Source organism: Limanda limanda, chromosome 19, assembly GCF_963576545.1.
Source record: "Limanda limanda chromosome 19, fLimLim1.1, whole genome shotgun sequence".
Lineage (NCBI taxonomy): Eukaryota > Metazoa > Chordata > Actinopteri > Pleuronectiformes > Pleuronectidae > Limanda > Limanda limanda.
This window is the reverse complement of record NC_083654.1, coordinates 2,251,456-2,265,055: the sequence shown is the minus strand read 5'-3', so window position 1 is coordinate 2,265,055 and position 13,600 is coordinate 2,251,456. Positions and strand designations below refer to the sequence as shown.

The following is a 13,600-nucleotide window of genomic DNA, read 5'->3' as shown; positions in this document are numbered from 1 at the left end:
CACTGTTAGGGACATTGGCGCTGAAGTTTTCCCATGAGCTCACTGTCTGGGGGCAGCATTTCTAGGCAATAGACATTTCTGTGACTTGACTCACACTGCTTTGCTAAAGAGAAGAGAAACACTGCTAAAATCTCTCATGCAACATAGTGGTCTGGTTCAGATTCGTTGATTAAATCAAAGTTCATCTGCCGATCATGGGTTCTGTCTCAGCGCCATGCTGATCTAAGAATGGGCCATTCAGACCTTTCTAATGTCCATCCTCGGTCGGTCTGACGATGATTTGCCTGGTGGAAGGAAAACACTGTGGTCTGGGCTGGCTTGGATTCATTGGTTTGCAGAGCTGTTTTACCTCTGGTCCTTCAGAGTATTTTCTTAAAGTCCAATGAGCATGTAGAGGAGCAACCAGCTTAGGTCACTGGTCATGTTACCTCAAGAAACACTTAGAATAATGCATGCCTGTTCATGTTGGTATCTTGAGTCCCTTCAAAATCTATTCAATTTCTTTTTCAGTTATTGAGTTAATTGATCATGATTAGAAGCATGAGACTTATTTTTCCCCCTCTACATTGTATGCCTACACTTCTATGAGGAACAACAGTCTCCCATAATAACCTAAATATGTGAGCATGTGCAGCTCAAACAGTGTGCGAACATGGTGCTGAGAACAAAATCGGTCTCCATGTAACATCTCCAAATAATGTCTTTGCAAGAAAAAAGCTTATTTATTTCATTGGTTTCCAAAAGGTTACATGCTGCTAAAGGCTTAAAAACACTATATCTTCAACAATAATCTTAAGTAATAATTTCCAAATGTCTCGACTGATTTTCTTCTACATTCATGATCCTTCCAGGTGGAACAATCGAAGGTTCTGGTAAAGGAAGGAGGAGTCCACCTTCTGCTCACCATCGTCGACACCCCCGGCTTCGGTGACGCTGTTGACAACAGTAACTGGTGAGCTCACCATTAACATTGGTTAATGTTAGTTACTGCAACGCTGTCTGTGAAACTGATGTGAACAATGTTCCGTTCTCAGCTGGCAGCCGGTTATCGACCACATTGACAGCAAATTTGAGGATTACCTCAATGCAGAATCCAGGGTCAACAGACGGCAGATGCCAGACAACAGAGTGCACTGTTGCCTGTACTTCATTGCTCCCTCTGGACACGGGTATGTACTACTACTGAACCTACTTTTGTTTGTACATAGTATTTTAAATAAGGAATTTGTATGTACCACTTTAATTTATAACAATATGTTTAGGCTTTATAACAATATGTTTAGGCTTGATTCACATTGGCATAGCAAATGTTCATAGTTAAGGATATTTTTTGATTGTTGATTCAAATGAATCGCTGAGCCAAAAGGTTTTACAATCAACAGGAGGAACCCACACACCGCACACAGAGTCAAAGATGGAATAAAAAAGAAGGGGCTAATTGTCTGCTGTCAGGGGGTTAAGGTGGATGGAGGTTAGGATTATAGCAGGCGAAGGTTTGGAGGGAAGCTGGTGATAAGTGAAGCAGGACTGTGAGCGTAGCTGGATGACTGATCGGATGACTGAACAGCAGGAAAACGGGCAGGCATGCAGAGATCCTGTAGCACAGGGTGGCAAGGATTAGTTCAGCGATCCAAACAACACGAGAGTCAAAACTAAGAATGCACAGCTCTGTGTGGCCTGACACGTGATCCACCACCACTGGCTGAAACATCAATGTGGACATGAGCGGATGAAGGTTGATGGATTGCAGGTGTGCAGGCTAATCAGTCAACGGGATCCTGGAGAGTAACAGGAGCTACATGTCGACACCACACACACACACACACACACACACACACACACACACACACACACACACACACACACACACACACACACACACACACACACACACACACACACACACACACACACACACACACACACACACACACACACACACACACACACACACACACACACACACACACACACACACACACACACACACACAGTCAGTGGCATTAATTAAACTCATCAATAACCAGACCACAGAGTCAGGTCAGGTCCCTTCACTTATTAAGGACTTTTCAGCAGAATTTGCAGCTTTCCAGGCTGTTAAATTGACACAGATGTGGAGCACACATGCTGGGATGCAAAGATATGCTGGTTCAAATGCCAAAGAAGCAAGTTCCACATGCATCTGGCTATTTTAAATGGATTTGGATTTGTATTTATATAGCGCTTTTCTAGTCTGATGAAGACCACTCAAAGCGCTTTACAGTACAGTTTCACATTCACCCATTCACACACACATTCGTACAGTGCATCTACTTGCAGCACTTTGTTATTCTATGGGGGGCTATTGAGGGGTCAGCATCTTGCCCAAGGACACTTCGGCATGCAGATGGGTCAGACTGGGGATCGAACCGCCGACCTTCAGGTTGGAGGACGACCACTCTACCCCTCAGCCACAGCCGCCCACATTTTATTTTTTTATTATTTTACACTGTTGCAGGAAATAGTATTAGAATAATTAACCGTTTGCCTCTCAAGACTGAGAGCAAAATTAAAATTAGGGCGTGTTTAACATACTTAGCTGAAGATCCTGACAGAGCAAGTGACAGCTGTTTGTTTTACCTAATCTGATCAGCGTTAGTAGAGATTGCCGATCAAACAAACTAGAAGGAATATCGGCCGATACCATCGTTGGCCATCCAATCGGAGCACCCTTCTCTGCAGCTGGCTCTCACACAGAGACCTTATGCATGATAATAAGACTTGCTGCAATCACTGTGTCATCGAGGGCAGGTCACATACCAGACACACCAAGAATCAGCCAGGGCCCTGTCAAGGATCAACAAGCAATATTAGTTGGCTGCTACCTTAAGGGGTATTCCCCTCAACGCATCATGGACTCACATGAGAAGTTTCCAACAGAGCAGTTGATTTCAGATGTTGTGTGTCAGTGTTTTTTCTCTAATGCCGCATTCTCAGGAGGCAAGTGGACCAAAGCCCTCTCTGCTTGTGGCCTCCAGCTGACCAGGCTAGAAAAATACTGGCGTAATCTGGCCTGAGTTCACTGACCTAAAGACCCCTGTGTCTTGGCTCTGGCCGCTGCCAAATACACACAATGTGTTTACACCCTATGCCACACTGTGCTGCCTACAACATAAGGTGGTATCGCAGTCCTGTGCTGTAGAGCCTGTTGGTCCACTCCACACTGAGCCATTGTTGGGGAACTGACCGCAGCCTTGTTGGCAAATCAAACACACCATTTGTTTCCATTCATTTTCAACATCTGTTCTGGAGCTGTGTGTGTGTTTGTATGTGTCGGAAACATCAGAATATTGAGCTAGCATTGGCTTTCTAACAAGAGGAGCAACAGATGGATTAGGTTTGTTAAAATGGAAGGATCAGTTTATCAGTGACCGGTCGATGACAATGTTCACTAAGTCAACTTTGTAACAACACCAATGTGTGACAGAGTGACTGTGTTGAGTTTGAAGATGTTAGTATTGACCAGGCAGAGAGATACTTTGAAGTTGCAGATTAAAGCAAGAAGCAGAACGTTGTCCTCTACAGAAACGGGTGCATCTGAGGATTTTGCAGTCTATCACAATAGTGTATTTTAAGCTACATGTAAAATGATTTAATATGAACTATTTATATTGTCTGCTTATGGCACCAGGATGTACGATTGAGTCTTGATTGAATTAGTGATGTCAGTCCGTATTTAAACTTAATTTGTTCACATTGGTTGACAGGCCACCTATTTAAGATCGTGTCTCCTTGAAATCTGTAAACTAACCGTGTTTCATTATTGTAAATGCGACATCTGGTGTTTATGAAGTTTCACCCATATTAGGGACAATTTTGATTGTACGGTAAGAGGGTACCATTTTAATTAGGCACTCTGTGCTAATTTTGTTTATTAGTTAAACATTTATGTAAATAATAATGTAAACATTTTATAATAGCACATTCTCATGCATGCCTTCTCAGATTTTTTTAGTAAACCTGATTAATACTGCCCAGCCAGCTTTATTGCCAGCCGAACTGTTTATCCACTGAGGAGCTGTAAATGTCTTCTCAAATTTTCCATGAGATGTTGTGGCAGAGCTGCTCAGCTTGTCTCCAGTCCTGTACCTGTAGACATCTACATATAAGGATGTGTGTTCACCGACTACATATAAACCAGACAGTTGCAGAGGAAATGTGTACTTCACATTGCAGGCAACAAGCCTCCTGTGAGATAACTGGCATGAGCAGTCCCAGGTATTTCTGTGGCACTGGCAGGTAAAGGCGAGACAGGCACACACTGCAGACTAAGGTATAGGTAAAATTCACAAGCTTTGTGGCTATATACAAAAAGGTAAATCTAAGTTATGCAATTAAAAACTGATGAGGAACAAGCAGACATTTTAAATCGGATGAAAACTTTATGGGATTATTATTGAGTAGGCTGTATGCATGGATGATTTGTAAAGCAGTAACACAATTGCTTGCTTACAATTACATTGCTCTCATCGCACCGTTGATTACACACTAGTCCTTCCCATGAAATATTTAACTAATGACAAAGTAAGAAGTGTCATCATCTTAATTACTCATGTGATTGACTGGGGGACAGTTAATAAAAGAAACATTTTCCATGCAGTGCCCTTTATGAGAAATGCTTTATAATGCCCAGTCATCTTGTTGCATTATGGTTCATCAGCTTTTTTTTCAATATTTCCTGTCAGTTGTGCTAGATACTTTATATATTTGTTTAATTGATAAGAGTAGTGCCAATTAGACGTCACTTTCCTGACGCTCTATAACCAAAGCATTTGTCCACGGATTAAAACAACTATCATGAATATGGAAACAGCCACGGACAACATGTTTCATACATGCTTAGGGATTGAATAGACATTTTTCACTGACAGTATAATGTATTTATATATAGTGTGTATCATAGGCCTGGTAATCCAAACAATGCTCATTCCAAGAAGAGGCAAACCTACACAAAACTGAAATCATAATACAGAAATATATTACAGAAAATAGGAATGATGAGCAATCTTCATTAAAAGCATTAGAGAGCCAAGACAATAGAGGAGCAAAGAAATTCTCAGTGTTTTTGATTTTCTTATAATTTTAGTGACTTGAAGTAGTCCAGCTTTTTACAGTATGATTAATGCAATATGGTTTATGTTAAGTGAAGTCCAGAGTATTGTTTGGATAAGTTGCCTTCCCCCTGTTGGCTTCACAGTTGTGCTAACTTATGTTACATTAAGCTGGTCCTTCTGATGTGTATGCTGCCGCGAGACACAACATCACTAACAGTGATGTGTTTCCATGTGGCATTTGTTTCTTTGTGTCCCTTGTTAAAGACACAATGTTTATAACTGGAATGTGGAGACTGGCATCAGCAGCATATTTGATTTAGTTATGAATTGTTATTGTGGTATGTAGTAATATTTTTCTTACCACAAGATTAAAGATGTTCATAGTTGGCTGTCACCTTCCTGTCCTCACACTGTGTACTCTCAACTTTGCTTTTAAGCATGGGTGTGCGCAGGCCTCAAAAGCTAGGTTACATTTACAATGAATAAAATCCTCGCTGTCCTAGCTTTTTGAGTCGAGGCCTTCACCCACACTCTAACCTTTTAGCTCTGTCTTCTCTTCCTGTTTTTCCCTCCAGACTAAAGCCCCTCGATATTGAATTCATGAAACGGCTACATGAAAAAGTAAACATCATCCCCCTCATCGCCAAAGCCGACACAATGACTCCTGAGGAGTGTCAACAGTTCAAGAAACAGGTGTGTATTATTTCTGACTGGCTTTGTTTTTCTGCTTTAAATATTTTTAATTAAGAGCAGCATGCAAATTTAATTATCACCAAAGTGATATTGTGTGCGACTGCACACATGTGCTTGCAAATAACTCAACAATGCATGGATATTACTTGGGAGGGCATCTCCACAATTTTAACTTTTGGAGCTGAATCCCTCCTGCCTGCCAAAGATTGTAAAACCTCTATGGATGTTTTAACAGCCACCCACATGGGTCAGATTTCTCTCTATGCTGCTTATAGTCAATGTGTGTGCGTGGTAGAGAGAGGGAGGCAAAGATAGCTGATCTCCTGTTTTATTCTAAAACATTCAGTTTTAACTTTAAAAAATGAGCTCTGGATCCCACAAGGAAGTTATCAGCACTTACTATAGGACGCTCACCTTTACACACACATTCTCTTATCTGGACATGCAGGCCACTATCTCATAGGGGATGGGGGAAGTTGCAGAAATGACAGGCTATCAAAGGAGATGAGTTATTGATCCTTTTGGTTTAAAGGGAACAGACCTCGCCCCCCTAAAACAGTGGGATTCTGCCATCAGGCATTACTAAGCCATGACCACAGCTGCAAAATCAGTTTCCCATACCTCTGTTTGTGGTGCTCAGTCAATGTCAGTGCCTCGCTATCAGGCGATGGGGTAAAGTTGTGTCGGCTGTTGCCTTCCATCCTTCCTTTCAGCACGTCCCTGTTGTATTTGCCCCTCTGGATCCATCACACCTGGCAACTTTGTCTTGTGTGTCAGACATATAATCATATACTTACCATATTGAGCTGACTCTTTCCCAGTCACTCATTTCTCATAGGACTTTGGTTCAAAGTCAGCAGGTATATGACGCACAACAAGATCCTGAAGCAGCGGCCTTTGTGTATATATTAATGGATGAGATGACCGCTCTAAGTAGAGCAAAAATATCTGGATCACCCCCTTGCTGGCTGCAATACACTACATGTTATACAACCTGCTCCCTCTATATTAGCAGATGGGACATGGACATTTTGTCATGTAGGTCGTTCTTATCACACTGACTGACAGCTGAGACTGACTAGTGATTGTTTGGGCAAATGTATTGCTGGGACAATATTATGGCAGCCCCATGATCTTTACTGCACAGGCTCTCCAAATGACCAGTGCAAGATGGCAGAACCTGTACCTGTGTACACCTCCTCCCATTGTTTTAAAATTTAATTTTAATCAATAAAGAAAATTAATTTGAGAAACTTCTCAAATTTCTTTAAGAAAAAAAAAGAACTTAGAAGAAAAACATGAAGAAACTCATGTGTGTATTATTAGTCAATAAATTTCACCTTACCCAACCCTAATCAACAATAATATGATCTACATTCACTGCAGAGAACACAGCTTTGTGTATGTTATTTATAATTATTTGTTTGGATAATAGATAGATAATAATTTATTAATTTTCTATCTAGGGAAAGCCCCAACAGTTTTGCGGCGTTCAAAATGTCTCTTTAACTTGTGTTTTCTTGTTTGTTTATTTACAATGCTTCTTTTCGGGGACCAGTATAAATATAGCATCAGTGCAGTTCACATATTGATATGTGTATGTCATTCAATCAATCAATCAAATTTTATTTGTATAGTCCATATTCACAAATCACAATTCGTCTCATAGGGCTTTAACATGGTGTGACATCCTCTGTCCTAAACCCTCAGCAAGAGTAAGGAAAAACTACAAAAAAAACCTGTTAACAGGGTAAAAATATGTAGAAACCTCAGAGAGAGCCACATGTGAGGGATCCCTCTCCCAGGACGGACAGAAGTGCAATGGAAGTCAAGTGTAGGAAAACAATATGTTTGTGAGTGTGTGTTTGTAAGAGTGTGTCAACTAACCTCCAGTACAACTATCGATGTTTACAAACCTGTTTGTTCTCCATGCTGCTCACTCATCCTAACCATGAGGACTTTCCGTCTCACGCTGCTTCTCCCTTTTTTCTTTCTGCTATGTGCAGATCATGAAAGAAATCCAGGAGCACAAAATCAAAATCTACGAGTTCCTAGAGACGGATGATGAGGAGGAGATGAAGATGATCAGGAAAATCAAGGTTTCTTCTTCAGACACATCCTTCCATCAAACTTTAAATCAAAACAATATCATTCTTGGTTTGACCATTGTTGGACAAAATATGGATCTAGTTTTGGTACTTCACTGAGACTCAAAATCTCTTAAAGGTTCAGTGTGTATAAATTAGTGACATCCAATGGTAAAGGGGAGTGTTGCAGCTGAATAGCCATCACCTCACCCTCCCCTTCCAAACAAGAGAACCTGTGGTAGCTTTCAGTTGTCATAAAAACTCAAAAGGTGTTTAGTTTTTCTCCGTAGAGAGGACCCACTCACGATAAAGTTTTTAAATATAAAGGGACCATTCTAGGGTAAAGAAGAAAATAATTTGCACAATTAAGATGAAACACACAGTGAAAACATCACCAGGATTGTTTTATATTCAATTTTTACAATAGATCCCTTTCACCTAAATCTTACACACTGGACCTTTAAGGTCACGTGCTGTGCTGTTTCCTTAATGCAGCGTCTTTGGATTAATGTCCTGTAAGCACGCAGCCATAGCCAACAGTGTATTTTTAGCCTTTATGTGTGAGCTATGCAACAGTTGTGTCCCCTCCCGTCTCTCTGCAGGATCGTTTACCCCTGGCTGTGGTTGGTAGTAACACCATCATTGAGGTCAATGGAAAGCCAGTGCGCGGGAGGCAGTACCCATGGGGTGTGGCTGAAGGTGAGAGACTGAAGGTCAAATGATCTAAGCCGAACTAAGAGGAATCTGTCACATGGACACACACATGCAAACACACCAGTGTCTGCAGTTTTATGGGATTATTGAGTAGGCTGTATGTATGTGTGGATGATTTGTAAAGCGGTAACACAATCCATGTGCTCTTGGTTTGCTCTCATAGCACTGTTGATTGCACACACATGCTCTTACACAAGAAAGAGACTACGCCTGCATAGTGAGAGTTGGACCAAATAATTGAAAGAATTGCTTTCTTCATTTCTTATTAATTATTTTATTTGCAGAGTGGATTCAATGCACTGTTTCCCTATATCAACATTTGTCCTTGATTAAAGTGCCGCACTCTGTATTCAAATGTAATGTAATAAATAGATAGAAAACTACAAACTATCAAATCTCAACCGTAAATGAAATATACTATAGATTCTAAGAATTTAAAGAACTCCATGAAGCTTTTGCCAAACCCCTGCAGCTTCAAGCAACATTATATAAGATTTAAAATTGAGGCAGGCACAAATTTAGAAATTTAAAAGTTCTTAAAGTTGCTCAGTTTACGTTGAAGATTGTCTTCAGACACATGAAAATAGCGGTGGAATATAAATATAACCCTGGTAGCAGCAGACCTGATCAATTAACATTCCAACAAAAACAGATTTGCTAACGTGTGGTGGGCCTCAATGCTAGTCAAAGTATGTACAGAATTTAAACAACAACCGTTTGACCACAAGGAGATAATAAGATTACTCCACAGGGGGTCATTACTATGTGTGTATCTGTCGATTTAAGTCCCACATGTCTGATAAAAATAAACCACTTAATGTAGACAAATCATTTATATGTCGTGGCTCAAACCGATTGCCTATTTTTTATTTCTACTGCCAATTGAACTAATCCTCATGACCAAACTGAGAAAAACTAATCCTGTATGAAAAAGCTACAGGTAGGCATGACTTATAATATGAAAAAAACCCAGCATTGTGAAAATTTTTCTCTTCAGCAGCACAGGATATGAGAGTCGTGTTTGACCTTACACAGGAAGCGGCTGTCACATTGTGGCATCGTATGAAACATGACAAAACTCCCAGCTTATGGGGACTCTGTTGCAGTATGAATGTGGCTGGATGTGCACGTGTGTACTGTAGCAGATTATTTAGAACTAGTGGAGGGAACATTCCACATCATATGGATTCTTTTCCTCTTCAGCAGCTGAGCGCCACACGGCCTTGTGGGGGCTGCTCTGAGACTGGTTTACCACCAGCGTTTGACTTGTTTGGGGGAGTAAGTTTTGGAATGCCAAAAATGTTTTTGCCTCCCGGTCGGCATAAATATAGAGACAGGGTGAGGGCAAGGTTCCTGAGAAGATATGCAAGTCAGTTCACCACAGAGAAACCTCAGTGGACTTCAGAGGGGGAAAAAGGCAGAAGATAATGCCACCTGCCGATGGATTCTGGTACTACAACCACAAAAGGTCTGACAAATAAGATGACTTTAATGGATTGAATTATCAAAATCTCCCACATGAGGAAAGATGGAAATGTGGTTAGATGAGACCCCTTAAAATGCATCTTAGACCAAGACAGGTTTGAAAAATAGAATGTGTTAGTCAAATATATCTTCATTTATGTAATTAATTGATAAATAGAAACTTGAAATAAAATTAAAATTAAACTTTAATTATTCTACCTTATACAGGAATATATATGTATATATATTCCTGTGTGAATGTAGCTGGACAGTACTGTGATACCGTTGGTGTGAGCACATAGTTCTCCAGCATAGTGTCTTTTTAAGATTCACCCCTAAATATGCAAAGTAAACTTAATTTGTTCACTTGATGCAACACCAAATATCACAAAAGAATAGATAAGAGTGTAATGTAAACATATAGCCTATATATGATGCTGTATAAATAAATCATATATGTAACCTTTTGAGCAGGCTTTGCAGCACTATTTTCTCTCACTGTGACACAAACTATTCTCACACTTGGTTTTATTTTTGTTGCTGTAGCTTTTGGTCGTATTGATTATAACAATTGCAGGCACTGGCTCGGAAGGTGATGTCATCTCACTGTATATACACACTGTTCTATTTTTTACCAAGTTCATTAATCTCAGCAGTTCAGTTGATGAATACAGCAAAATGATATCCTGTAAATCCCAACACCAGAGCTTTGAATACAAGTTAACTGCAGTAGAGCACACACCTCCACCGAAGCCCAACAGTTCCCTTTATAAACCACATTTAAATAAAAGATTTCATCAAGAACCATGAATAATTCCCTGGGAAATCAACAGAAATGTTGAAAAACTCCCTATCTTGCTATGTCATATAAGGTGAAAACAAAATTCCTAGTGCATTCTTTCCCGCCCATACCACATTCTTTCATCCTTCCATGTTGTTCGTGATAAACCCGTCCAGTATTTTCTTTGTCATGATTCTGCTGCTAACAAACAAATGCTGATGAACAAATAATCTTAACTTGGCGGTAATAAGTATTTATGAACTATAACTGTTTGTCATTTTAATAAGTTTTCCTCCACACTGGAAACAGCTGTAGCTGGAGGCATTTTATTTTCAGGTTGTCTGTCATGAAGAATTTTCTTAAATTGGTACAAAGGTTCACTATTAGACTCAAAGATGAACGGACTAGAATTTGGAGGTTTAACGTCAAAGGTCACTGTGACACAACACTTATTTTAATTATAATTCAGTATTTCATACACGTATATTATATTATGATAAGATACAGTTAACACCTTTTTATTTAATTCCTATTTCTAGTTCTTTGGTATGTAGATTTGAAACTTTCTGCTGCATTGTGAATCACAACTTGCTTATTTGTCCTCTTTTTGCTGTATTCATAATCAATTCATGGGTCCATGATGGTTGAATGTCACGCCATGCTATCATATGTAAACTCTGCTCTGTGTGCCTCCTCCCGCAGTGGAAAATGGAGAACACTGTGATTTTACAATCCTCCGGAACATGCTCATCAGGTACACAAAAATACATGGTATTGAAGAACCTTCATTATTAGATTTTATTTATTTTATTTGTTTATATTGTATTTGCGGAGTTTAAATTAAAATTGTATGTTATTATTGTTCTATAATATGAAATATTTATGTAATTTGCATGCTTAAATAAATCTCATCCACAAGGAATGAGGATGAGATTAACAAACATGGTTGTTTGCAAACAAATAAAATATAGTAGTTCTGTTTGGAAGGAGAGGGTGAGGTGAGGGTTATTCAGTTGCAATATGAAATCTTACCACTAGATATCACTAAATTATACACAATGAAACTTTAGATGAAAGGACGATAGCAGAAAACTTCTGGTGAATACATTTACAAGTAAAGTTTTGTAATTTTACCTTAGCTAGTGCAGGTTTGATTCAAATGTTATTTAAGCTTAGTAGTTTAGAAGTTGAGAAATACCATCAAAATGTCTTTGTTATAGAAAATGTATAATAAAATGATGATACTGAAGACAAACCTAATCAAGCAGAAAAGCACAGAAACACTTCATGAGTCCATCAGCAAAAAGTAAACGTGCTTATTTATCACCCCGCTTATTTCATTTTGTTTTCCAGGACCCACATGCAGGACCTGAAGGATGTGACAAACAACGTTCACTATGAAAACTACCGCAGCAAGAAGCTCGCAGCTGTCACCTACAATGGCGTGGACAAGAACAAGGGACAGCTTACCAAGTGAGTGGATCCGTGCACTGTACATAGCACCGTTGTGTTCATGCTGTTTGAAATGCACACTCGTAGTGTGAACTGATGGGATTATGTTGTTGTCCGAGCGATCCTGGTTTTATCAGGAGCACTTGATTCACTGTGTATCCGTGGAGGAACCTGCAGTTCAGACGTCAACGGTCGCTGGGAGCGACCTACTGATTAAAATTGGCAAGCTGTCACTAAGTCAGCTCAAATCTTTAACATAGCAACACTAACACCCCCCACTCCCCCAGTATCAGTTGTGCCTAATCTGACAGCACTAATTTAGACACCATCTGACTACTAATCCAGCGGCTGCAGCCGTCAGTAATCACCAGCTATGCATGGTTTATGGCTGCATGTTAAGTGTCTGTGCATTTTTTGTTTTTAGACCTGAGACGGATGACGGCATGTAAGTGTTGTATGACTTCTTCATAACCTCACTCCTCTCTCTCTGGCCGCTTTCATTTTCCCTGCCTCATACGATTTTTCCTTATTTTTCTTGTTCACCTGCAACACTTTGAAATTGATGAAACGGTCATACATTAAAACATAGAAATCTATTATAAGCTTTTACATGGCCCAAGTTATACATCAAATCAATGTCATTCTCAAAGCAATTGACACTCAGCTTGCTTGGCTTCAGGCTTTGCTATTTCATACTGTGCAGCTACAGTGCAGCTAATAGCTACACACTACACAAGCTAAGTCACCCTCCAGTTAGGATAACCATAGGGAGCCTGCAGTCAGACCTATGGCTCTGTCATTTTGTTTTACATTATATTCTACAATATTTCTTACTTGGCTAAAGGCTCAATGGACAAATCAACAAACTGGTTACAGCAAAACCACCATTACTCACACGGTAATCACCCCCAGGAGGTTTTTCACTATTTTGGGTGGTTGTTTGGTTTGTTTGCAGAATTATTCAAAAAAAAGCACAAAACCGGGCAGCTCCAATATTTTATTTTAATAAAAAATATTTGTGTTTAACATTGCACGAAAGGGCAGTTTATCAACAGTTTTTCAAATAATGTTTTGATCTTCATGTTAGAAATATGTATTGTGGATCTATGCGTTAATGCAGTTTTGGTATAGTTTATCATATTGCTTAATTTTAATTTTCAATTATAAACACTTGACGGGCTGTATGAGTTCTATGATTACCATTCTCTCATCAAACCGTAATCTACTAATATATTCAATTCATCTTATTATGACAGATGTAACCAGCTAACTTGTCGACAGGCGAATTTACGATTAATAACAATGAGAGGATTAAA

General features: G+C 39.5%; 1 protein-coding gene across 1 annotated transcript in view; it reads left to right on the top strand.

Moving 5' to 3' along the window:
• septin7a (septin 7a) overlaps positions 1-13,600 on the top strand; it is a 28,564-nt gene that overhangs the window by 12,065 nt on the left and 2,899 nt on the right. The window contains exons 4-11 of the mRNA XM_061093310.1: positions 852-952; positions 1,035-1,169; positions 5,669-5,786; positions 7,793-7,885; positions 8,476-8,572; positions 11,535-11,586; positions 12,186-12,305; positions 12,709-12,729. Coding sequence (XP_060949293.1) covers positions 852-952; positions 1,035-1,169; positions 5,669-5,786; positions 7,793-7,885; positions 8,476-8,572; positions 11,535-11,586; positions 12,186-12,305; positions 12,709-12,729 — 737 coding nt within the window. The remainder of the gene's footprint in view (positions 1-851; positions 953-1,034; positions 1,170-5,668; positions 5,787-7,792; positions 7,886-8,475; positions 8,573-11,534; positions 11,587-12,185; positions 12,306-12,708; positions 12,730-13,600) is intronic.